General features: G+C 39.8%; 1 protein-coding gene across 2 annotated transcripts in view; it reads right to left on the reverse strand.

Annotated features, from left to right (window-relative positions):
- DIAPH3 (diaphanous related formin 3) overlaps positions 1–24368 on the reverse strand; it is a 582052-nt gene that overhangs the window by 314962 nt on the left and 242722 nt on the right. For both annotated transcript variants that reach the window (XM_088842795.1, XM_088842794.1), the window contains one exon: positions 8996–9091. In XM_088842795.1, the coding sequence (XP_088698921.1) occupies positions 8996–9091 (96 nt within the window). The remainder of the gene's footprint in view (positions 1–8995; positions 9092–24368) is intronic.

Genomic DNA, 24368 nt, shown 5'->3' on the forward strand with positions numbered 1-24368 from the left:
TGAGAGAGTAGCACTGAAACAAACATTTTCAGATATAATGAATAGCTAGTGGGAATCTGCTGTATGACTCACGAAGCCCAAGTCAGTGCTCCATGAGAACCAAGAGGGGTGGGTGGGAGGGAGGCAGAGGGAGGCTCAGGAGGGAGGCGACACATGTGCACCTATGGCTGATTCATGCTGATGTATGGCGGAAACAATCAGGATAGTGTAAAGCAATCATCCTCCAATTAAAACCAAAATGAAAACAAAAAACTGATTAGCAGTGCACAACACTTTTACAAGTCATAAGAGCACCCTAATGTTCACACAATACGCCAGAGAAATACATTCTTCATATAACTAAAGCTTAAATATGCAATATTAGAACACAAATTTTAATGGAAACTATCTAAATAGACTAGAAGGGATAAAATGCTATTATTGAGAATTCAACACTATTTACATTTTTTATACCTTACATGGGCTTCCCTGTGGCTCAGATGATAATCTGTCTGCAATGCAGGAGACCTGGGTTTGATCTCTAGGTGGAGAATATCTCCTCTGTCCATGGAATTCTCCAGACAAGAATACCAGCAGCGATCCACTCCAGTATTCTTCCACTATCCACTTCCATATACATCTACTAATTCCAAGGACAGAGGAGCCTGGTGGGTTACAGTCCATGGGGTCAGAAAGAATTGGACACAACCGATCAACTAACACACTCATACCTCATACATCTAATGTTCAAACCCAATGATCTTCTCAAAAGTTACTGAAGTGTATAAGAATATTTTCAGAGCAATAGATTTAATGTTTTACTGGTTCCCCCTTATTCTATTACTATTGTTTCTTCTCTCCAGTGACAGATGTTACTTTTTGAACACACTCGGACCTCATTACCACTACCCACTACTTTTATATACCAAACCTGTATCATTTTATTTGTAGGTCTCTATCCGTTCCGTCACTCAGTCGTGTCCGACTCTATGCGACCCCGTGGACTGTAGCCTACCAGGCTTCTCCGTCCATGGGATTCTCCAGGCAAGAATACTGGAGTGGGTTACCGTTTCCTTCTCCAGGGGATCTTCCCGACCCAGGGATCGAACCCGGATCTCCCGCATTGGAGGCAGACGCTTTAACCTCTGAGCCACCAGGGAAGCCCTTATTTGTAGGTATTTTCATATAAAAACACTATTTTTCATGAGATTGAGAAAACATGATCCTTCTTTCTTGGAGTAAGACTATATTCCTGAGGATACTATAGATCAACTAGAGATGAATAATAAGAACATCATTTGTGTTCTTATCATCAGCTTCATTCACACATATTGAACTCAACAATTATAAATGTGGGATATGCTGCTAGAAATTATTATGTATAATCTTCAATAATGCAAGAACAAGAAAGAACAAATGAGCTAAATGATACTGCAAAAGAGATTTGTGAAATTACTAAAGGATAACCCATCAGTAGACACTGCTGCTGCTGCTGCTGCTAAGTCACTTCAGTCGTGTCCGACTCTGTGACCCCATAGAAGGAAGCCCACCAGGCTCTCCCGACCCTGGGATTCTCCAGGCAAGAACACTGGAGTAGGTTGCCATTTCCTTCTCCAATGTGTGAAAGTGAAGTCGCTCAGTCGTGTCCGACCCTTAGCAACCCCACGGACTGCAGCCTACCAGGCTCCTCCATCCATGGGATTTTCTAGGCAAGAGTACTGGAGTGGCTTGCCATTGCCTTCTCCGTCAGTAGACACTAGAAAGCACAAAAATATAATACTTGATGATCTTAAAGAGATAATTAATGAATAACTGAGAGGGAATAACATCTAAATCTGTACATCATGTATAAAGCAGGCTACGTATGATCCTAGGATTAAATGTAAACCTTAATATGAAGTAAAGGTAAGTGAAAGTCGACCAGTTGTGTCCGACTCTTTGCAATCCAGGCCAGAATTCTCCAGGCCAGAATACTAGAGCGGGTAGTCATTCCCTTCTCCAGGGGATCTTCCCAACCCAGGGACCGTACCCAGGTCTCCCACATTGCAGGCGGATTCTTTATCAGCTGAGCCACAAGAGAAGACCAAACATTAACACAGAGGAATACTAAAAGAAACTGAACATGGTAAATTAGCTCATTTATGATTATAGAATTTATAATAATCAATGAAAAAACATGAAAAGACTTATATCTGACAAAATAAAAAGAAAACACTAATGTCAAATCACCGAAAACAATGGGATAAATGTGTCTCAAAATTCAGAAAGCTTTTCCCCAGTTCATTCACAATACTGCTGCTGCTGCTAAGTCACTTCAGTCATGTCCGACTCCGTGCGACCCCATAGACGTCAGCCCACCAGGCTCTCCCGTCCCTGGGATTCTTCAGGCAAGAACATTGGAGTGGGCTGCCATTTCCTTCTCCAATGCATGAAAGTGAAAAGTGAAAGTGAAGTTGCTCAGTCATGTCCAACTCTTCGCAACCCCATGGACTGTAGCCTGCATCCATGGGATTTTCCAGACAAGAATACTGGAGTGGGGTGCCATTGCCTTCTCCGCAATCAGAATACAGTGAGGTTCAAATATAAAAATGAGAAAAATGTATGAAAACTCAAAATAAGAAAAAATGACCAAAAAATAATACGTAATTTGTTAAACATCAGAAATAAGCAAACTGAGAAGGCAAACTGCTAAAATATCATCTGGACTGCAAGTTTAGAAGGATTAGTAAAATTAATCACAATCCTTAAAATTCCCTTTGAGAAACAATAAATTCTATTTGAAACCTAACTATGGACACAATAGCAAATTGTAGAAAAGATTGTAACATTAAATAAAAAGATTAAAAGGATCAACAGATAAATGGAAAAGGAAGTTGTGGTTCAGTTCACTTCAGCTCAGTCGCTCAATCGTGTCCGACTCTGCGACCCCATGAACCACAGCACGCCAGGCCTCCCTGTCCATCACCAACTCCCAGAGTCCACCCAAACTCATGTCCATGGAGGGATGAATTTGAGTCACTTGCAGGGAGGTGGATAAACCTAGAGACTGTTATACAGAGTGAAATAAGTCAGAAAGAGAAAAACAAATATGGTATATTAATGCATAATGTGGAATCTAGAAAAACAGTACTATTTACAGAGAAGAAATGGAGAAGCATTCATGGAGAACGGTCTGGTGATTACAGTGGGGAAAAGGGAGGGCAAAATAAACTGAGAAAGTAGCACTGACATATATACATGCCTATCTAGGAAAATGGGTCACTAGAGGGAAACTGCCATATAACATAGGGAGCCCAGCCTGGTGCTCTATGATGACCAAGAGGCGTGGGACTGAGAGAGGCTCAAGAGGGAGTTTTTTATATGCGTATAGTTTTTTATTTTGTATGTGTCCGATTCTTTCTGACCCCATGGACTATAGCCTGTCAGGATCCTCTGTCCATGGAATTCTCCAGAAAAGAATACTGAGGCTTCCCTGGAGAATTTCAGGGAGAATTCCATGGACAGAGCAGACAGATCCCTTCTCCAGGGGATCTTCTGAACCCAGAGATAAAACCTGGGTATCCTGCACTGCAGGCAGTCTTTACCATCTGAGCCACCAGGGAAGCCCATACGAGGTATAAAAAAAATGTAAAAATTTTTGAATTCTCAATAATACTTTCAAATTTCATAATATAAAACTCTGCATATAAAATTGTGACTGACTTGTGATGATGTACAGCAGAGACCACCACAAAATTGTAAAGCAATTATCCTCCAATAAAAAATAAAATAAAGAGTATCTTTAAAAAAAAGATTAAAAGGAAAGAATTACATGGAAGCATAACATAATAATTGAGGGAGAAAGAAATCATAGTTTTTTATTTCAGGCGGCATGGCAAAGTGGAGAGAGAACTTTGAAATGTTTTTTTAAAGTTATTTTTATTTTAATCTTTAAATCCTTTTCTGAGCTATCCCAAAAGAAAGGAAATTAGAAAATCTGGAGAAAATGAAAAAATTACTTAAAGAAATGAAACACAAGTTTGAAACACTGAGCAGGAAACAAAAGAACTGTATTATAAAGAAACAAATATTTGAAGGAGAAAAAAAAATCTTTAAAAATAAAAATATGCATATCTAGCTACTGAAGTAGAAAATTCATATGGATTAGATATCAGATAAAGAGAAAAAGAGTAACATAAGCAGAGATGCTCTCCAAACCACAAAGACACAGAGATGAAAAGTACTGAGTTAAGAGATATGGAACATAAGTCTGGACACCTAAAAATGTCTGCTTGCAGTTCTGAAAGGAACACACACACACACACACCAGGGAAGAAGCATATTTAAAGAGAAAATGTCACTTCACAAAATTTTAGAGAGACAAATCATCAGAACAAGGAAGCTAAACAAGTCCTAAACACAGTATTTTTTTTTCTTTAAAGCTACACTAGCTTCTTGTAAAACTCTAAGCATTAGAGAGATGGTAGAATGGTAACACTCAAAAGTTCTGATACTGGAAGAGAAAACTGGTACAAATGCAGAACCGGTATATACTTAATTGTTGTTGTTTAGACTACAGCCTTCCAGGCTCCTGTGCCCATGAGATTTCCCAGGCAAGATTGGGTGGCCATTTCCTTCTCCAGGGGATCTTCCCAACCCAGGGATCAAACCCATGTCTCCTCTATTAGCAAGCAAATTCTTTACCACTCCAGGGAAGCACTATACTCAAAGTAGAGGCTACCAAACTTTTTCTATAAATGGCTACATTGGTAAATATTTTCGGTTTCATGAGCCTATACAATCTGTCACAACTACTCAACTCTACTATGGCAGCCCCAAAGCAGCCATGAAAGAAAAAGTGAAAGTGAACGTGAAGTCGCTCAGTCATGTCCGACTCTTTGCGACCCCATGGACTGTAGCCTACCAGGCTCCTCAGTCCATGGAATTTTCCAGGCAAGAGTACTGGAGTGGGTTGCCATTTCCTTCTACAGGGGATCTTCCCAACCCAGGGATCGAACCCAGGTCTCCCGCACTGCAGGTAGACGCTTTACCTTCTGAGCCACCAGGGAAGCCCCATAGTGGTAATGAAAGTGTTAGCAGCTCAGTCATGTCCAACCCTTCGCAACCTCATGGACTGTGGCCCATCATGCCCCTCTGTCCATGGAATTCTCCAGGCCAGAATACTGGAGTGGGCTGCCATTCCCTTCTCCAGGGGATCTTCCCAACCCAGGGATCGAACCCAGGTCTCCTGCAGGCAGATTCTTACTGTGTGGTAAACGATTAAGTTTATCCAAGTGAGGTCTGGCTCCTATGAGGTACTCTGTAAGCCCTTGGAATGTCCTACATAATAAGAGTGTCTTTGTTTACTAGGAGCATTGGGCCACAGGGTATTAGCCTGAACTGTGGAGGGTCTGGAAACTAAGGTCAAACATATGAGGGATCAGCTATACCAAGACCCATTGCAAACTAAATACCAAGTCTTGGGTCTCTGCTGGCAATAACCTGTGAGAAGTGTCCCCCATCACTGCTGGGAGAAGCCAGTGCTGTCCTTGTCACTACTGGGAGAGGACAACTGCAATGCCATGCTTACAACTCTCCTGGACTCTGCCCCACGGGCCTCTTCCCTTTGCCGATTACAATCTGTATCATTTTGCTGTAATAACCACGAGTAAAACAGCTGTCAGTCAATTCTATGAGTCCTTCAAACAAATTATCAACCTTAAGAGTGGTCCTGGGGACCCCTAAACTTGTCACTGGTTTCAGTAATGAGGACAACTCTGGGAAGCCCCTAACTTTGCAGATGAAACACCTCTATGATCTCACTTACACAGTTATCTAAGCATAAGCAACATTAGTTACACATGTTATTTATAACTAATAATACATATTTATTAATAATATATGAAAGAAAAGTTAAATTTGAATAGAAAAATCAACTTTGTACATAGATATAACTTACTTCGTAACTTTCTTCTATATTTGTAATTCATCCGCTACTTTCAGGTATTATTCCATAATTAAAATAACATATTTATAAAGACTGAAATGTGGGGGTTTTTTGCTTTTGGGAAAACATTTGCCATAACTAAGGGCAAGTATGGTAGAATGGACATGAGTTTGGGTAAACTCAGGGAGTTGGTGATGGACAGGGAGGCCTGATGTGCTGCAGTTCATGGGGTCCCAAAGAGTCGGACACGACTGAGCAACTGAACTGAAGGGCAACTCACAAGAGTTGAAAATGGACTAATGTATAACACACAAATGACAAGAGAAGCACAGATCTTTAGAACAATGTATTTAAAAGTTATTAAGAATAATATAAGATGCTTATTTAAAGCCTCCAAAAGACACATTAAACTGAATATTTTTACTAACATGCATCTTATCCCTTAAAATGTGATTATATTGATCCCAGTCAGAAGTTTTGAGTGCAGTAAAGGAGTGTAGAATGTGCAGATATTAGAACCAGTCACACATGTTTTCTGCAAGGGAACTTATAAATATTTAAACCTTTATATTAATTTCTAGGTTCCAGGTTTCCCCCCCTTTATAGCTCTAATATCCACTCCAAAAAAATCTAGTAAAGCATAGGAACCGTGTAAAACTCCCAAGCCATCTCTTCATCCTTGAATGGCTAGAATTCTTCCATCCTGAACCCAGACTTGGACAAACTTCACAAACTCAAAATATACCCACTCCAGTATTCTTGCCTGGAGAATTCCATTGACAGAGGAGCCTAGCAGACTGTAGTCCATGGGGTCCCAAAGAGTCAGACATAACTAAGCGACTAACACACAGAACCCATTTTTAAATAAATAGGTAAATAAATCAATAGATTTTAGATCCTTCCTCAGAACTCTGTGAAATGTTTCAGGTAAGGGAAATCTAAGAGAAAGTACCTTAGGCTTCTAAGTGATAAGATAGAGTCTTGTCACCATCATTTGACTCTTCTCAGAATTCAGTATCTCAGAAGACTGAATTTCATAGAAAAAAACCAGCTGTGAATCAGACTATAATTACAGTAAAGATTATAGGCTGCTAAAGCCTTCTAAAGCTTAAATCATAACACTTGCTACACTTAGCGAGGATAAGAATGATGCGCGATGGATTACATCATAATATGATGACCTGGTATAAATTCTGACCTTTTGATGTTATACTTTAAAATGTGTCTAATAATGGATTCATATGCTCAGCTACAGCAATCCAGACAAACAGCATCCGCCTTTATTTTGTTTTCTCTAAACAGCCATTTTCAAAATCAGCAATCTTTTTCAAGTCACTCAACTGCCATGCTACCAACAACCTACACAGCTACTGACAAGGAGAGGCTGCAGTAAAGGCTACACAGGCACATCCTGAACCAGCACATCAATTATTACACCTAAACCTGAAATCCTGTTTAGTACATGTGTGTAATACATAACTAATACTAAAGAACACTGCTCAACAGACCAATCATTCAACTTGGAGATGGCTATTTAGGCTATCTTACTATGGCTAACCCACCTAAAAAGAATCATATTCAAGATAATATTTCCTCAGGACCCCAAACAAGACAATTTTTAATGGAGGCCGTTAACATTTTTCAAGACAAAAATCATTCTTCAAATCACAGAGTATAGAACTTTTTGACATTATTTAAGTTACTAATGCTTTTCCCTCCCTTTAAGAGGGAAGTTTCCTGAAACAACAAATACCAAAATTTCACTGGTCTAACCTCCCGGCCCTAACACCGTTTTACTTCAGACCCCAAGTTCAGCAGACATCAGGAAGACAGGCTCCCTGCCTTACGGTTCTCACGTTGGGAGGACGATGCTCTGAGAGAAGGCAGAGTGCCCTGGAGCTGTTCCCACAGCAGGTAACGCCTCCACACCACATCCCTGCTGGCACCTTCCTAGCCCCAACCAAGCCACACGGCTCCACTGCCAAGAGGCAGCTATGCGCAATCAATGGATGCCCAGAAACAAAAATGCTGTTTTGGCCAGAACACTAATTTCTTCACACTATCCATAGGATCTTGTCAAGCTTACATCCTCTCAGGTGTACACTGCAGAAAAGAGACAGCTCTCTGCCAAAAGTAAGCAGGGTAAGAAGAGGGTTCCAGAGCTTTTACAAAGGAGTGTCAGCCCCGTCTTCTCCAGACACTGCTCTAACTCCCTCCCCTCCTTCATCAACAGCATGGAGGCTCATCCTCTCGCCAAGGACTGTTTTGTCCAAGAGATTGCAAAAAGCTCCTTTGAGGCATGTAATAACTGCACGGCAAACTACATTAGCTCTTCATGCCTCTAGATTCTCCACATTTTATCCATCTTGTAGCATCAGAAAGTAATATATCCAGGTCCTATTATCTCACTTCCAAATAGAACTGTCTTTGACGTATTTAAGATGCAGCTGACATGAGTCAGAAGCAAACCCATTTGCCCTTTTCTCCCACAGTAATTCAGCCAGGGAGACAATTCAATACTAAGTATTTAGCTCCTGTAACAGTAATTAAATCTAAAATATTTCCAGTCAGTACTTTTGAGGAAAGGCTTTGAAATGCTCAGATGGGATAATAGAATTCATTTTAATCACCATTCTTATTTCCATTAATATTCCAAACTCCTTTGTGTCTGATCAAGTATCACAAATAATAGAGATTCAGAGGAACAGAAGAAATAATCCACTACCAATTTTTTTTTTCAAAATATGATGTCATCACCTAAATTCCATAATTCTTCATTGTTATACTTAAAAGAAAGACTTTAAAGGGTAGGTCTATTTTCAGTAATGGGAAATATATTTTTATTTTAAATCCCTTTCCTAGGTTTATTTTCTAATATGCATTAATCTTTTGAAGAATATAACTTATAATTCCTTCAGGTACTATGAGTTAAAGGAAAGGAAAGTTATCTTTGAATCTATTATAAATGATAATAATAAAATTAACACAAAATTAAAAAAAGAGTCAAAAAGAAAATTACATAATTTAAAGGCACCAGTGTGTTCAGTGGTGTGTTTTCCTAATTTAATTATATTGAAATCTGATACTTACAAAGGTTCTGGGCAGTTTTAGAATCTAGAAATTTAAGTTCCTTAATTCGTTTCTTAATAGCTTTCTTCTCTTCAAAATCTTCCTCTTCTCTTTTCTCTGTAAAACCAAGGATAGATCCATGTTAGGCACTCAACTGTCAAAAGAGAAAATATAAACTTCGTCATAAAATAATCTTAAAAAGACATAGTTTAAATCAGTTACAAAAATAATAGAATAGTAGATATCCTAAGACCCAAACTATTTCATATAGGGTCTGGCAGCTCTTTCCCTAAAAAACAATTAAGAGCAAATATTTAAAAGTCTAACAGAAAAAACAAAAACAAAGTTGTTGTTCACTATGGAAACCAAAGCCATTAGGTGAAGAATAAGCACAGTGAGTTCATCTCAACAATACAGAGTACACGATCATAAAAATAAATGTACTGACACGTGGGATAGGTTAAGGAAGGAGTTAGCTCTAACAGTGCTAAACAAACACCCAGCAGTTTTATGTTTGATATAACTTATGTGTTTAAAAAGACAGTTCATATAAAACTGGACAGTAGAATGTTTATAATTTGTTTTCCAAATATTTGAAAAATACTCTAATATTCAGCCTACTTTATCTGAGCTTTTAAAAATCAGCAAATGCATTTATCTTCTCTGTCCTTGCTAAAAAATAAGAGAATAAAGACATCCTGCTGAACAATATATGGATTGTGATTAGAGCATAGTACATGACAGTCAAAGTTAAAAGCTGTAACCAGTAAAGTGATCCTGTCCTGGTTCCTCTCCTTTGTACACACAGACAGCATTTCTAACTAAAGTAATTCATCTAGACAAAATCAGGATCTCGAAAACAAAGAACGGAACAAATCGTTTAGCTAGATCATGTATAAATAAATCATTAATGTGAAGAAACTTCAAAAACAATCTTCATATATAAGATAGCACATTATAATTAAACTTTTGTATATCAGAAAAGCATTATAACCATGTTTGGGTACATAGTATGAAATAGGGATTAAATTTTATCCTTTTCAAAATGTTTATTAACTAATTATCATTTTATGAATAATCAACTGCCGGGAGCCAGCAAGGGAAATCCTACCCGTGGCAAAGGTCAATTGGGGAAGAGGCCTGACGGGCAAAGGCTAATCAGGACTCGAGGAACCCCCTGGACTTACCCGAGCATCTACCCCAAAGAAAATCGGAGTCTGATTGCCTTACTATCTTACGTCTCTTACCAAGTCCTCTAATACTTATGGGGGCTTCCCCCCAACCACCTGTCTCTGAAAACATTAATTCAGAGCTGTAGTTTAAAAAGTTCTCCTCAGCTTAATAGGAGTGTTCCAATCCAAGCCCCTCTGATAGCTTTCTAACTTGCATGACAAGTTTGTCCAGGCTCTTACAACTATGAATGTGACTGTTTACAGCCTCCCAGCCATGCAAGGACAGAAAGCCTAATATTCTAAAATACAGGAATTTGTTGAAGAAGTTAAAATCATTGGAATAGTACTAAAAAAGATTTCATTGCTGAATCAATGCTTGCTGCAAAGTTTCCTCTATCTATTGTATCCTTGGAAATATATTAATCACATATAGAGAAAATAAGTAGTAGCCTTTGATTTAACCACATCAGATCTTAAGTTAATAAATTCTTTTCTTGTAGCTCACTACATCCTTGCCTTATAGGAATGTAACCTTGTCATGTGTCTTTGGAGGATAGCGCCTGACTTTAGGAAAATCACCTTGAAAGAATATAAGCCTTTTCCTAGCTGACTAACCTTTGTTAGGAGAGAGGGCCATAAACTGTTAGCAGGCCTCCTAGCCAGAAGATGATGTAAACCACCTAAAACTTTTGTATATCATGAGACATACAAAAATAAGCCCTGATCCTGATAAGGATGAAGACTGCTGACCCCAAGTGATTTTGGCGTGACTCTATACCTCCCTTTCTCTATTTTTTATGTGCACAACTTAGGGTATAAAAGCAGCACTGGAAAATAAAGTTTTGGGCCTTGCTCACTGAAGCTTGGTCTCCCCGTGTCGTTCTTTCTGTTTTTCCGTCCTTTTCTCTATTCTCCTTTTTCTGGTTGAGATCCTTGGAGCGCTGGGCCCTCTGCGTTTATTTATCTGCCTGGACTTCTAAGACCCACTCGAGGGGGTGCCCTGGTGGGGTGCCTCCAGTGATTCGAGAGGGCGCCTGCGGCCTACGTAAACAGAGCAAACCCCGTGCTGGGGTTTTATTGGTTTCCTGCGTAAACCAAGGAATCATCAGCCCCTGTCTCTCTCTCTCTCTCTCTCTCTCTCGCTGACGCCATTCATCCCGAGGATACCCTGGGTCCGTATCGAGGCAGGTCCCCGATAATCAACCATCTTTCTCAACTGATTTTACGTTACACTTCTATATTTGCTTTCCTGGACGTCTAATTCTGCTCCACGGTTCCACGTACTACTCTTGGGCTACTATCATTCCGCCTTCAGCACTGTACAATTCATGATATATCTTACTATTTGGCTGTTCAAATTATTTTTCTTTTTTTTTAAACATTCTTCACTTTTTTCATTTATTTTCCACATGAACCTAAGAGCAATTCCAAAGTTCTAAAAATAAAATCCATTTGAACTGTATATGAATTGTAAGGCATTCATGAACAGTTTCAGGGAAATTTGATATGTTGACAATTTCCAAACTTCCTAATCATGAATATGACATCTGTCTATAATTTTTCAACTTAACACAGCATTCTGCGTAGACATCCTGCATATTTATTGTTAATGTTAGGTGCCCTAAGTATTACACTCCTAGGTCTCTGGGCATTCCGATTAGCTCAACTTTTCCCCACTATAGTTTGTTACTAGTTACTGGTAGAATATAGAAATTTGTTGAATTTTGCATGTATGTTTTATAGTCATTCACTTTACTTATTTATTCTTTCATTCAAATAAGTATCTATTAAGCACCAACTAAAAAAGAATGTGCTAGACAAAAACGGACATGTCTTGGCCTCAAAAAATTTAAGAACCAATCCAATTAAAGTACATACATAGATATATCTACAGTGTTTGGGTAAGAACCACAGGAGACTAAAGAAGAGTAACTCATACTCGTAAGGGGTAGTCTCTATGGAATGAATGATATCTAAGCAAAAGCGGACTCATCTGAAAAGACCCTGATGCTGGGAAAGATTGAAGGCAGGAAGAGAAGGGGACAAAAGAGGATAAGATGGTTGGAGGGCATCACCGACTCAATGGACATGAGTTTGGGTAAACTCCGGGAGTTGGTGATGGACAGGGAGCCCTGGCGTGCTGCAGTCCATGGGGTCTCAAAGAGTCAGACACGACTGAGCAACTGAACTGACTGACTGAAGAATTCTGGCTTTTATTCTTAGAGCAACGTGGAGCCACCGAAGGCTTAAGTATGAGAGAGACATCAAAAGGACTGCATTTTAGAAAAAACACAGCCCACTGAAGGTGAATTGAGAGTGACACAAAGTAATGGTAGAATGGCAAAGCAGAGGGGAGTGGCAGCCACCCATGAGAAATGGGAATGCTCCTATTGTGACTGCTCGGGTCACAAAGCTTAAAGTCACCCTTCTTTTCACTAACTCCTTAACTACATCTAGTCCAAGAGTGAACCCTGTCAATTCTAGCTCAAAATATTCACTAAAATAAGCACCCCTTACTGGATCCCTGGCTACTACACTCCCCCCCACTGCTTGTGGCTACTATCCTTTCTCACCTGTATCAGAACTGCCTTTTAACTAGTCTCCCCACTTCCAAGTCTGACCAGCTGCAGTCTCTTCAGCACACAGAGCAGAAGACTCCTGTTAAACCCCAGCAGCACAAGTGTGCTCCCTCGCACGGGCCAGCACGCCGCTGCCGCCTGGTGTTCCCCATCACAGCGCTCTGCCCGGTTTCTCCTCTGAAGCCCTTACTCCCTCATACCATGAATTTGATATCGTCTCTATCCCTGCATGAGAAAGCAAGCTGTTAGAGGCAGTTACTCTGTTCACCAGTGTATACTTAGCCCCAAGCCTGGAACACAGCAGGATCTCAGTAAAGCTCTGTTGTAAGCATATGCGCACGCACCTGTGTACCTGAAGACTAATGGAGAAAGAAGGGGACCCTCAGGTTTAAGCAATCAGGCAGATGATGGTGTTGTTCACTTAACCGAGCAACAAATGAGGAACACTTTTGACCCAGTCCAGTTTTAAACATGTGCAGTTTGAGGAGCTCTTGTACTCCCACATGTCAAGAGATAAAATGTATCAGTCCTAGTAATTATTTCACTGGTTGTCATAGGTTATCCAGGTATCAGCAAATGACGGCACATTCATCTCCTTATTCCTAGTATAGAACTCTTTTCCTTGCCTTTCTGTATTGGTTAAAATTTTCAGATGAAGAATAGTAGAAATTTTATTAGTGGAGTGCCCTTCCTTAACCTGAACCCATGGTAATCCTTTACTTTTTAGAAACTGTATACATTTTATCTTCTTATCTTGATTCTCAACTAAAAGGCTTGTCTCTACATTTTTAAAAATCAGTTTATTTCTCAACAGCAGTAACCTATCACATTCTGAAATATCTTCTGGTCTACATAAATAAAAAAGTCAAATAAACTTAAATTTTAAATAATATTGACTGAATATCTACTAGGCATTACACTGAACACTTCCTGGTGCACTTGCTTATATAACTTACATAAGAATACTACTACTTCTGTGACTACTGTCATCATCATCATCACTGTGAGAAAAATAGTGCTTGAGGGAAGTACCTTTAAGCAACAGATCTAATGAAAGAGTGAAGGTCACTACACTTTGACTCAACCTTTCTACTAATTGCAAAATATGTTAGATATCACATTAAAAAAAAGTTTATCTAGCAGTCTTCACTACTTCAACGGGCAAATCAGAAACCGAAGCAACTTCAATCGTTTTTGTCTTTTTTTTTTTTTTTTTAGTAAAAACGATAAATTAGACTCTTGTGGAGTTTAACGTATCAGCATACGCCATGCAATGGACACCATGGCTTTCTCCTCTCTTCTCCACTACCAGATAGTCAAAGGGTGGCTGGGGAAAGACGGAATGGAAATAGAGTAAAGAGAGAGGAAGAAACAGTTTCTAAACTAAAAAGAAATTCAGAAAAAAAAAAAAAAAACAGGATTAAAGAAAAAGATAGAAACACGCTTACATAGTTATGAAACCAGATAATCAAGTCTATTGTCCAAACAGACCGATTTGGTTAAAATCTTTCATGCTGAGAAATAATGAGAAGTACTGCTGTGGAAAAAAAAAACCAAAACACACACACACACACAGCCATATCATGAACTGCCTCAAATGAGAGTAAAACCAGTGAAAATGTTTATGAAAAGGTCACTGATAAAGCAGGATATACATGTTGCCAACAATAAGGATGCGTTAAAGAGAAATATGTGATCACAAAGAGTCAGGCACGACTGAGCGACTCACAAAGACAAATAAGAACTAAGGAGGCTATCAGTAAGAAGGAAATTTTTTCACAAAATCCAGTTACCCATGCTGATGGTACCTCTGTCGAATACTAGCCAGGAGAGTGCAGGGTTTCCGCAGGGAACTCGACCTTGGGATCCCAGTGCCAGACTCTGAAACCTGGCCCCTGAGGGCCAGACAAGAAGCCCACTGTGGCTTACATCCCTGCCTTACGGGCACTGTCCCTCTAAGGACTTGTGAGAACGAAGGGAAATAATCGTTACCTTCCCGAAACCATCCCCTAACCCCTGCATTGACAGAGAAATGAGGGGCAAGAAACAGAGTGCCTGACCACAGCTCAGGAGCCCAGAGGAGAGCGCCTTTCGATGCTCCCCGCCCACTGCCACGATCCTTCTGAAGCCAGGACCAACACCCTTTCACTAAAAGACTGGCTTTCCTCGTATGAGATTATTAGTGCCATCTATACTTGTAATGCAGCTTTCCTGCCATTAGAAGTTTGTGTTTAATCTCACTTCCTAGAGATGTGGAGTGAGGCTGCATTTTTCCGAGAAGACTAGTCCTGTTCACGGATGGTTCTGACCACTAACACAGCCTACGCCACATTCCATAAGGGTTCATTTCAGAATTAAGCCAAAGATGACAAAGCTTTCTTTGTTGCCGAGAGCCATGAACTGAAAAAGTCTTTTTTAATTACATTTTCTCTTTATTCTTTTTCTATTTTCAAAGTTTCAAACATAGCTGAAAAATTATACAAAGAACCTCCTTTCAAAATCTCTTCTTTCATACTACACTTTCCGTTAAAAATCATAGTTCCACGGTACATGGTTATACAATTTATTCTAGTTCATTTTACATTATGTTCTAATCAGATTGATTAAAAATGTGACCTTTTTCTTTATGTGGAGTAAGATTCCACATAAATTTTAAGGTTCATTTATTTAAGGTATAATTTAAGGACTGCAAAAAATTCTAGAATATGCAGTTATAAATGTGTAAGTAGTTAGTAGAGGCAAAAAATGTAACAGTTTTCTACTTTCATAATTGAATATTTTATACAATAAATGCTACTAATAATTTTTATTCTATTTTTGTTAGTGCTTTCTGGTTATTGTACCTTACAACAATATGTCTTTAAGACACGAAGCATTTTAATTTTTTTCTCGTTTTCATTTAGCACAACTGCTATTAAAGTTTACATTATATGTTTAAATTACCATTTTTTGTTGATTAGATTATCACAACATTAGCCTTCAGAGGATAAAAGGAAGTGCACCCAATTGAATACCCATTCTCGGTGACACTGAGAGAAGCCAATAAGAATCATCTCAACTACAGAAATAAAGTGAACATAAAGTATATGATCACTGAAGCCGACCACAGCCTTCAAGGCGTGGAGAAAGTGGGGACAGACAGCTATAAACTAGACATCATCTGCATAATCGTGGTTATTTTTCTTTCCAGCTTCTCTAAGTACTGAGGTTCTAACAGTCCAATAAAGAGTATCAAAAATTTAGAGCGTTCACATTTATAGACTCTTGAATATGAAGTTTAACCATCTCATTCTATCAATGAGGAAACATGTATCAAGCACAGGCTTTTCTGTGTCAAGTACAAAAAATGTGAGTTACTTGCCTGAGGTCACAAAAAGGCCTCAGTTGTCACCAGATCCCAGACAAGAACCCTGGTCCCACACCACAGGCCCAGGTCAGCTCTGGGGCAGGGGACCTGAAGCAGGAGAACAGTCTGCAACTGGCCGAGCAAGGCAAAGGGGAGTCCAGGCTTCGTGGTTCCAGGTGATGGGAGACATGCAGTGGAAGTGGACTGGGGAAGGAGGAGGAATGCTTAGTCTCTTGAAAACAATGAGCAGGATTTAAGGCTATGGGAAAAACTATACAGTTCCAAAGGGAAAATCAAGAGTTCACTCATCACCACTCTCACATGGCAGCTCCCTTAGGGGGAGGCTCAGTTATTCAGTCAAACGGGGTGAATGGAATGGATCAGGGAGTCTCAGGGGTGTGAACTGAGAACAGATGAAAGGCTGAGAAAAGAAAGCAGACTTCTGAAAGTTACTAACATTGGAGACTGTGATAAGACGCTATAGTTTCAAAGAAGACAGGCAGCTCAGAGGCAGAAGATACAGAATACACAGAAAAAAATGAAAACCTGGAATAAATTAGCTATTTTTTCATTGGCAATATCCCCTTGGCAAAATATCAAAGTAAACACTTTGGTACTGAAAACTATAATTGTACAAATAGCTTCAGTCACACCTGATCTGTCAAACCCAGTTTTAATATTTCTAGGCACAAAGATAAATGGCTATGTATCTAAATACAAAGAAAATAAATAGGGGAGAAACAGGTTATTTTTCTATTCAAATATTAATATATGACTGCCATAACTAATAAGAGCATTTTACTAGCAAAAAGCTGCCTATCTGGTAATTCAAGGCTAAGAATTATATAAGAGAGTAGCTGAAGCACTAAATAAAATCTTATAGAATGAATGATTCAACAACAGCAACCATCAAAAGTATAGCAAGTAAATGCATTTCTCTTTATGTGATTAGAAGACAAGGGCATAAAACAATTCCTGAAGGACTTCTCTCTGCAACTCAAGTCCTATATGGATACAGAGAAAGACTTCACTATTTATCAAGCCTTTAACTAGAGTCATAGCTAGACTTTTTTTAAAACCATGTACAAAAGGATTATTAAGGCATTGGGAATACACTTTATAAGGAATTTAACGCATATACTTCAAAATAATAATGATTTCTACCCACTTAACTAAAAACACTTGTCTCCCATCTCTTTTTCCTACATGAAAATACAAACTTTTCAAAATAAATGTTACAGAAGTGCTTGATCCTGAGAACCTCTGCAATCACAGAAATGAGCTATTTTGCTCATCTCAAGAGTATTGCCATTGCAAACTAAAAGAACCACTTCGTGCAGGTTCTCTTGTTGTAAACACCCCTTCATGACCAAAGACTTAGCAGAAAAACAAGAGTTCAAACCAAATAAAACATCAAGCCCTTCTAAATCACATATTCAGCGGCTTTTTTAAATTAAATAAGCTGTGCTAGGGAGAAAAATAACCCTCCTCCCTCACAGCTCAGTTGGTAAAGAATCCACCTGCAATGGAGAAGACCCTGGTTCAATTCCTGGGTCAGGAAGATCCGCTGGAGAAGGAATAAAATATTCTTGGGCTTCCTTCGTAGCTCAACTGGTAAAAAAATCTGCCTGCAATGCGGGAGACCTGGATTCGACCTCTGGGTTGGGAAGATCCCTTGGAGAAGGGAAAGGATACCCACTCCAGTATTCTGGCCTGGAGAATTCCATGGACTGTATAGTCCATGGGGTAGCAGAGTCGGACACAACTGAGCGACTTTCACGTTCAAGACAGTTAAGCCTATGTATCAGGTTAAGTCTTAATGTTAACTGTTTAAATTAATTACAAATTGAGATGACTTCTGACTGAATAAACCATAGGTTATGAGGGAAAAAAATAAAAGGAATCATGAAAAAGTTAAAAGCTCAGCTACAAGACAACTGAAGTTTACCCTCACACAATCTTTCCTGGCTCCATCACGACTTATCATAAAAACATCCCTAAATTGTATCCTCAAAATCTCCCCACTACAAGGAATCTTTCTAGTCCTTACCCCTATGAATTCCTTCTGAATTTTGTTGTTTACGAGTCATGGATTATTACATGTATTCATAAAAAGATATTTTTTCTAACTATTGTTTTTGCCAGTACAAGCTACTCCCATATGATACTCCCACTGATGATCTTCAGTTCAGTTCAGTCGCTCAGTCGTGTCCGACTCTTTGCGACCCCATGAATCACAGCACGCCAGGCCTCCCTGTCCATCACCAACTCCCGGAGTTCACTCAAACTCATGTCCATCGAGTCAGTGATGCCATCCAGCCATCTCACTCTCAGTCATCCCCGTCTCCTCCCACCCCCAATCCCTCCTAGCATCAGACTCTTTTCCAGTGAGTCAACTCGTCGCATGAGGTGGCCAAAGTATTGGAGTTTCAGCTTTAGCATCAGTCCTTCCAATGAACACCCAGGATTGATCTCCTCTAGAATGGACTGGTTGGATCTCCTTGCAGTCCAAGGGACTCTCAAGAGTCTTCTCCAGCACCACAGTTCAAAAGCATCAATTCTTCGGCGAACAGTTTTCTTCACAGTCCAACTCTCACATCCATACATGACCACGGGAAAAATCATAGCCTTGACTAGACGGACCTTGGTTGGCAAAGTAATGTCTCTGCTTTTTAAAATGATATCTAGGTTGGACATAACTTTCCTTCCAAGGAGTAAGCATCTTTTAATTTCATGGCTGCAATCAGCATCTGCAGTGATTTTGGAGCCCAAAAAAATAAAGTCTGACACTGTTTCCACTGTTTCCCCATCTATTTCCCATGAAGTGATGGGACCAGATGCCATGATCTTCGTTTTCTGAATGTTGAGCTTCAAGCCAAACTTTCACTCTCCTCTTTCACTTTCATCAAGAGGCTTTTGAGTTCCTCTTCACTTTTTGCCATAAGGGTGGTGTCATCTGCATATCTGAGGTTATTGATATTTCTCCCGGCAATCTTGATTCCAGCTTGTGCTTCTTCCAGCCCAGCGTTCCTCATGATGTACTCTGCATATAAGTTAAATAAGCAGGGTGACAATATACAACCTTGACGTACTCCTTGACGTACTGATATTAGAAAGCAGAAATATACCTCTGCTAAAGAAATTACACAGCAAAGATTAAAAGTTAATGCTTGACATGCTAATGTATAAGAAGAGAATCTACTGAAGGGAAAAAAAACAACCTGTTATGAAAAGAATGAGAACTTAGTGTACATTCCTAACTTAAAAGAAGGATTAAATCCAAATGAGGACAGAGGTAATTCTGGATATCTAGCATGGTATAGAATGGAAAGACTTAACAAGCCAACTTATTAGTATTTGTATACACAAGGCTAAGCAACCTGGGAATAGGAAAAGTGACAATAAATTATATTAACTAAAGATAAAAGGCAATGCCATATTAAATAGGGAGCAGGTCATCCTTGATGTATCAGTGTGCAGGGAAAACATGATGCAGAGTGTCATCAAAATGGTCTGCAAGACTACAAAACTCAGTAGAAATGTGACCAGACACAAAAGTGATTATTCCAAAATACTGAGAAAGAATTTCAGGTTTAAGAAGCAGAATTTTACAATGAACATAATTCTATTCAGTAAAAGCATGCTTACATTCTTTAGGATCTTGCACTTTTGCAAAAAACTAAACAGAGTATAGAGCATCAACATGAATTTCACATTTCAGTGTTATAAAAATGAAGCTCTGGTACTCTATCATAAAAACCTTGGACTTGTCTCCAACTATGAACTTGGCATTGGAACTATGGACTAAGGTAAAGGTGTCATCCCTGATCAAAAAATGTGTGTGTGTGTGTGTGTACATGTGCATACAGTTCTTCCCCAATTATGGGGAAGAAGAAATGGAGATAATACCTGGATGTTGACTCAGTTCAATGCAACCTTAATTACACAGCCTTTCTGATAGGTAATTACACTGTCCTGATTGTATATACCAATCTCTGATAGCTCAGTTGAAAATTCAACTTATTTCCTTGATTTCTCAGTTGCTGCTACTGCTGCTGCTGCTGCTAAGTCACTTCAGTCGTTTCCGACTCTGTGTGACCCCACAGACGGCAGCCGACCAGGCTCCGCCATCCCTGGGATTCTCCAGGCAAGAACACTGGAGTGGGTTGCCATTTCCTTCTCCAATGTGTGAAAGTGAAAAGTGAAAGTGAAGTTGCTCAGTCGGGTCCGACTAGTAGCGACCCCATGGACTGCAGCCCACCAGGCTCCTGTCCATGCAATTTTCTAGGCAAGAGTACTGGAGTGGCTTGCCATTGCCTTCTCCTGATTTCTCAGTTACTGCATCTTTATTCCTCTATGTTCCAGGATGCTGCCAAGGTTCCAGATCATACTGGCCTCCAGTTGCCCTACCTAAATGGAGCTCCATTATTTGTCCTATCTGTTTTCTAGAATCAACTATTACATGCTAATTACCTTCCCATAACCACATGAACTTTGGACTATTTTTTTTTTAATCTGGGCTTTAGATAGTTGTGTATCTATGATACTGTCCCTTCAAGCTCGATCTCATACTGTGTAAATCCAACACAGCCATGTAAACCTCTAGTGCGTGTACACATCACTGCCCTAGATGCGGCTCAAAGGTCCCACACACACCTTCCCACTATAGGGAAGTGCTTAACGGAGCACCAGGAAGGAACATGCTATACTGTGACTGCGGAAATGTTTCAAAACATGATTTCTACTTGAGAGAGACAAGAAAATGGGGAGGTAGTACTTAATGGGTACAGAGTGTCAGATGGAGAGATGAAAGAGTTCTAGAGCTGAGTGGCAGTAATGGCCATGAAACAATGTGAATGTATTTAATGCCACTGAACTATACACTTCGAAATAATTTTCATTGTAAAATTCTGTTATGTAAATTAACCACAATTTTTTAAAATAGGAAAAAATATTTAGGCTGGATTTCAAATGATTGTTTTTTTAAATGATGTTAATTTGACCACTTCTTGATCTGAAGATATATGTAGGAATGATTACAGTTGAAACTTTTTTTGTTTTTTTGCTATTTTAGTGAAGGGACAGAAATCTAAGTGATTTCAAAAATCTTGAACTGGACCAGGCTGGGACCACTTATAACACAGATTGTTCCTCCCAGTTTCCCAAGAACTGGTGAGGCCAGGACGGTGCTCCTCCCTGAACAGCACCCCACAGGTGTAACAGTTTAACTCCTCTCCTCTCTGCAGAGCACCCCACAGGTGTGATGGTTTAACTCCTCTCCCGCCTGCACAGCGCCCCACAGGTGTGATGGTGGAACCCCTCTCCTCTCTGCACAGCACCCCACAGGTGTGATGGTGGAACCCCTCTCCTGCCTGCACAGTGCCCCACAGGCACGACGGCTTAACTCCTCCCCAGCTGACACAGAAACACTGCTACCAAAGAGCCCTTCCCCTCTTTCCCCCACTCTGAATTCTCTCTCCTAATTGGACAAGGAACTCAATTCTTGGGTGTTTTAAGTACCTAATCACATTTCCATTTTCTTCAATCACAACCCAGCTCCCAGATATCTAAAAATACAGTAGCCTGTTATCAACTACTTTGTAACTAGAGATAATAGGTAAAAAAAGCACGGGTAGCTTTTTATACAAAAGGAGATCTAATGGCTCTCCTTCCTTTCTCCTACCCTCCACTCTAAGAGATGAGGCACAGACTGCAATCTTCTCACTTGTTAACCCCTCCCTTGCTAAAGAGCCGACAGCAAGTAGGAGGGTCGGGCACTTCCTAGCACTGGCATTGACTCTCTCATCTGCTTGGTCACTGCTCCATCTAGACAGCTGCTGCGTGGGTCCTCAGCCTCAGACCACTACCCAAGACTCACAGTCTTGTTCATGCACTCAGACAGAAGTCACTATGAAAAATGGTCTCAGCCTTCTGTGCTGTGCGTCCCTATGGGTGTATCGTATCAAGGAAAAAGGAGAGCTGAGTCAAAACTGAATTCAGAACCCCTTATTCTGTATAATCGCCAACGTCCAACAAAAATTTCTTAGAATTTAAGATGAGCATAATTTCTGCTTCCTTCCAAATGTCTATATTTAGAGTTACAGGTTTTAATAAAATCATCATTTCCTAATGTCTTCCAGCCTGCCTCCCAAAAAACATCTTACCTTTAGCAGACTAACCAAATGTGCTATTAAAATGGAAAAAAAAAAAGAAGAAAGTACTTAACAGAACCATTCTGTGAAGGGAAGGGAAGAAACCTTTCATTAATGGGAATGCAGTGGCTTAAATCTATTAGAGAATCTCACTATAAACTCAATTACTTCACAATTATGTTGGGCCACCTGACACTTCAGAAGAGAAGCATTAACATCTTAGTTGAGAAGAATCTTTACAGGAACTGAAATATCACTTACTATAAACTATCTAACCTTACTAATTAAAAACTATTTCCAGTTTAAATGCTTCATGAAAATGTCAGACAGTAAAAGTTACTGATCAAAAGACATATACCAGCAAGCCAATCCAGAACAGGAAATGAAATACTAAACAGAACAACATTTTTGACACCTAGAAACACCTATTAATTGTGACTCTCTGGTGCATGTCAAAATTCCTAACCTTTAAATTGTTTAAATAAATCGTATTTCTATTCTTAAGACAACTTCATGCTCAAAATATCAAATCCATATATCAAATGATTATTTGAATTTCTGAAAGCTTCAAACACTTTTTGTCCCAATTAAAATGGATAGTAAAAAACCATGTAATAAAAAAATCTCAATTTATAACAAAAAACTAAGGCAGAGGAGGTTAAGAATCTGGCGAGTGCACATCAGGCTTCTGGACTCCTATTCTTGTGCTTATTCCACTGGGGAAATTTTACTGTCCTGGCCACTTCGAGCCTATCTAGTCTGCCCATCAGTAGAAACTGCAAATGTGATGAGAATTAAAGGCGGAGAGTCATTCTACTTTGCAAAGAAAGTACAGTCCGATAATAATTGGAGATGATTACTGAAGATTAATTTCTTTCTTTCCTGAGATTTTTCCCAGAGACTTCTCGTTTCAGGATCAATGGCATTTATTTCCTCTGGGGGGAAAGATAACACTTAGAATAGGAGGCCATCCCTCAACTCTGAGCATAAAATTAGATTACTGTTAATACCGACAGTGAGACAAAAGTCTTAAAAGCTATGTGATTCAACTGCAAGAACTGAGTACTTAGAGAGAAAAAAATTTAATGCATTTATAGAATTTTCCTTTAACTGCGTAAAACTAAGGACAAGATTCCCCCTACCAGCAGTTGAAAAGAAAGATGAAGAATATAAGGGAAGCAAAGTCTTATTGTGTTGCGGTTGTTCAGTCACTCAACTGTGTCCAACTCTTTGTGACCCCATGGACTGTAGCCCGTCAGGCTCCCCTATCCATGGGATTTCCCAGGCAAGAATACTGGAGTGGGTTGCCATCCTTCTCCAGGGGATCTTCCTGCCAGGATCAAACCTGGCTTTCCTGCTCTGCAGACAGATTCTTTACCACTGAGAATACAATGCAGACAGATTCTTTACCACTGAGAATACAATGTGAAAGTGAAAGAAAGTGGAGTCACTCAGTCGTGTCCGACTCTTTGCGACCCATGGACTGCAGCCCGCCAGGCTCCTCCCTCCATGGGATTTTCCAGGCAAGAACACTGGAGTGGGTTGCCATTTCCTTCTCCAGGAGATCTTCCTGACCCAGGGACTGAACCCAGGTCCTCTGCATTGTAGGCAGACGCTTTACCATCTGAGCCACCAGGGAAGTCCCATCACCAAGGAAATACAATACTGGACCTCAAAATTATCAAATTTAAAATCTTATCCCAATACGCAGTCCTCCTAGTTTACTTGAATATACACAATTCTTTCATAGCTTTTCACAAGCTGCTCCTTCCAACCCTGAGAAGTGAAGTGAAGTGAATTCGCTCAGTCGTGTCTGAATCTTTGTGACCCTCTGGACTGTAGCCTACCAGGCTCCTCAGTCCATGGAAGTTTTCAGGCAAGAGTACTGGAGTGGATTGCCATTTCCTTCTGAAGGGGATCTTCCTGACCCAGGGATCAAACCCAGTTCTCCCGCATTGCAGGCAAACGCTTTACCGTCTGAGCCACCAGGGAAGCCAAGCCTGAGAAAGATACATGCAACTTTTCACTTCATCTATTACGGCTGTCCTCATACTTGAGCAAACATTCTTTAAGAACAACTGTTACACAGGTCCCCTCTATTACAAATGGGTGTCCCTTTTGATCACTGGCACCATTTGGAACAAT

This window comes from Moschus berezovskii, chromosome 13, assembly GCF_049115385.1.
Source record: "Moschus berezovskii isolate FMDL1 chromosome 13, NW_MosBer_1.0, whole genome shotgun sequence".
In the NCBI taxonomy this organism is placed as follows: domain Eukaryota; kingdom Metazoa; phylum Chordata; class Mammalia; order Artiodactyla; family Moschidae; genus Moschus; species Moschus berezovskii.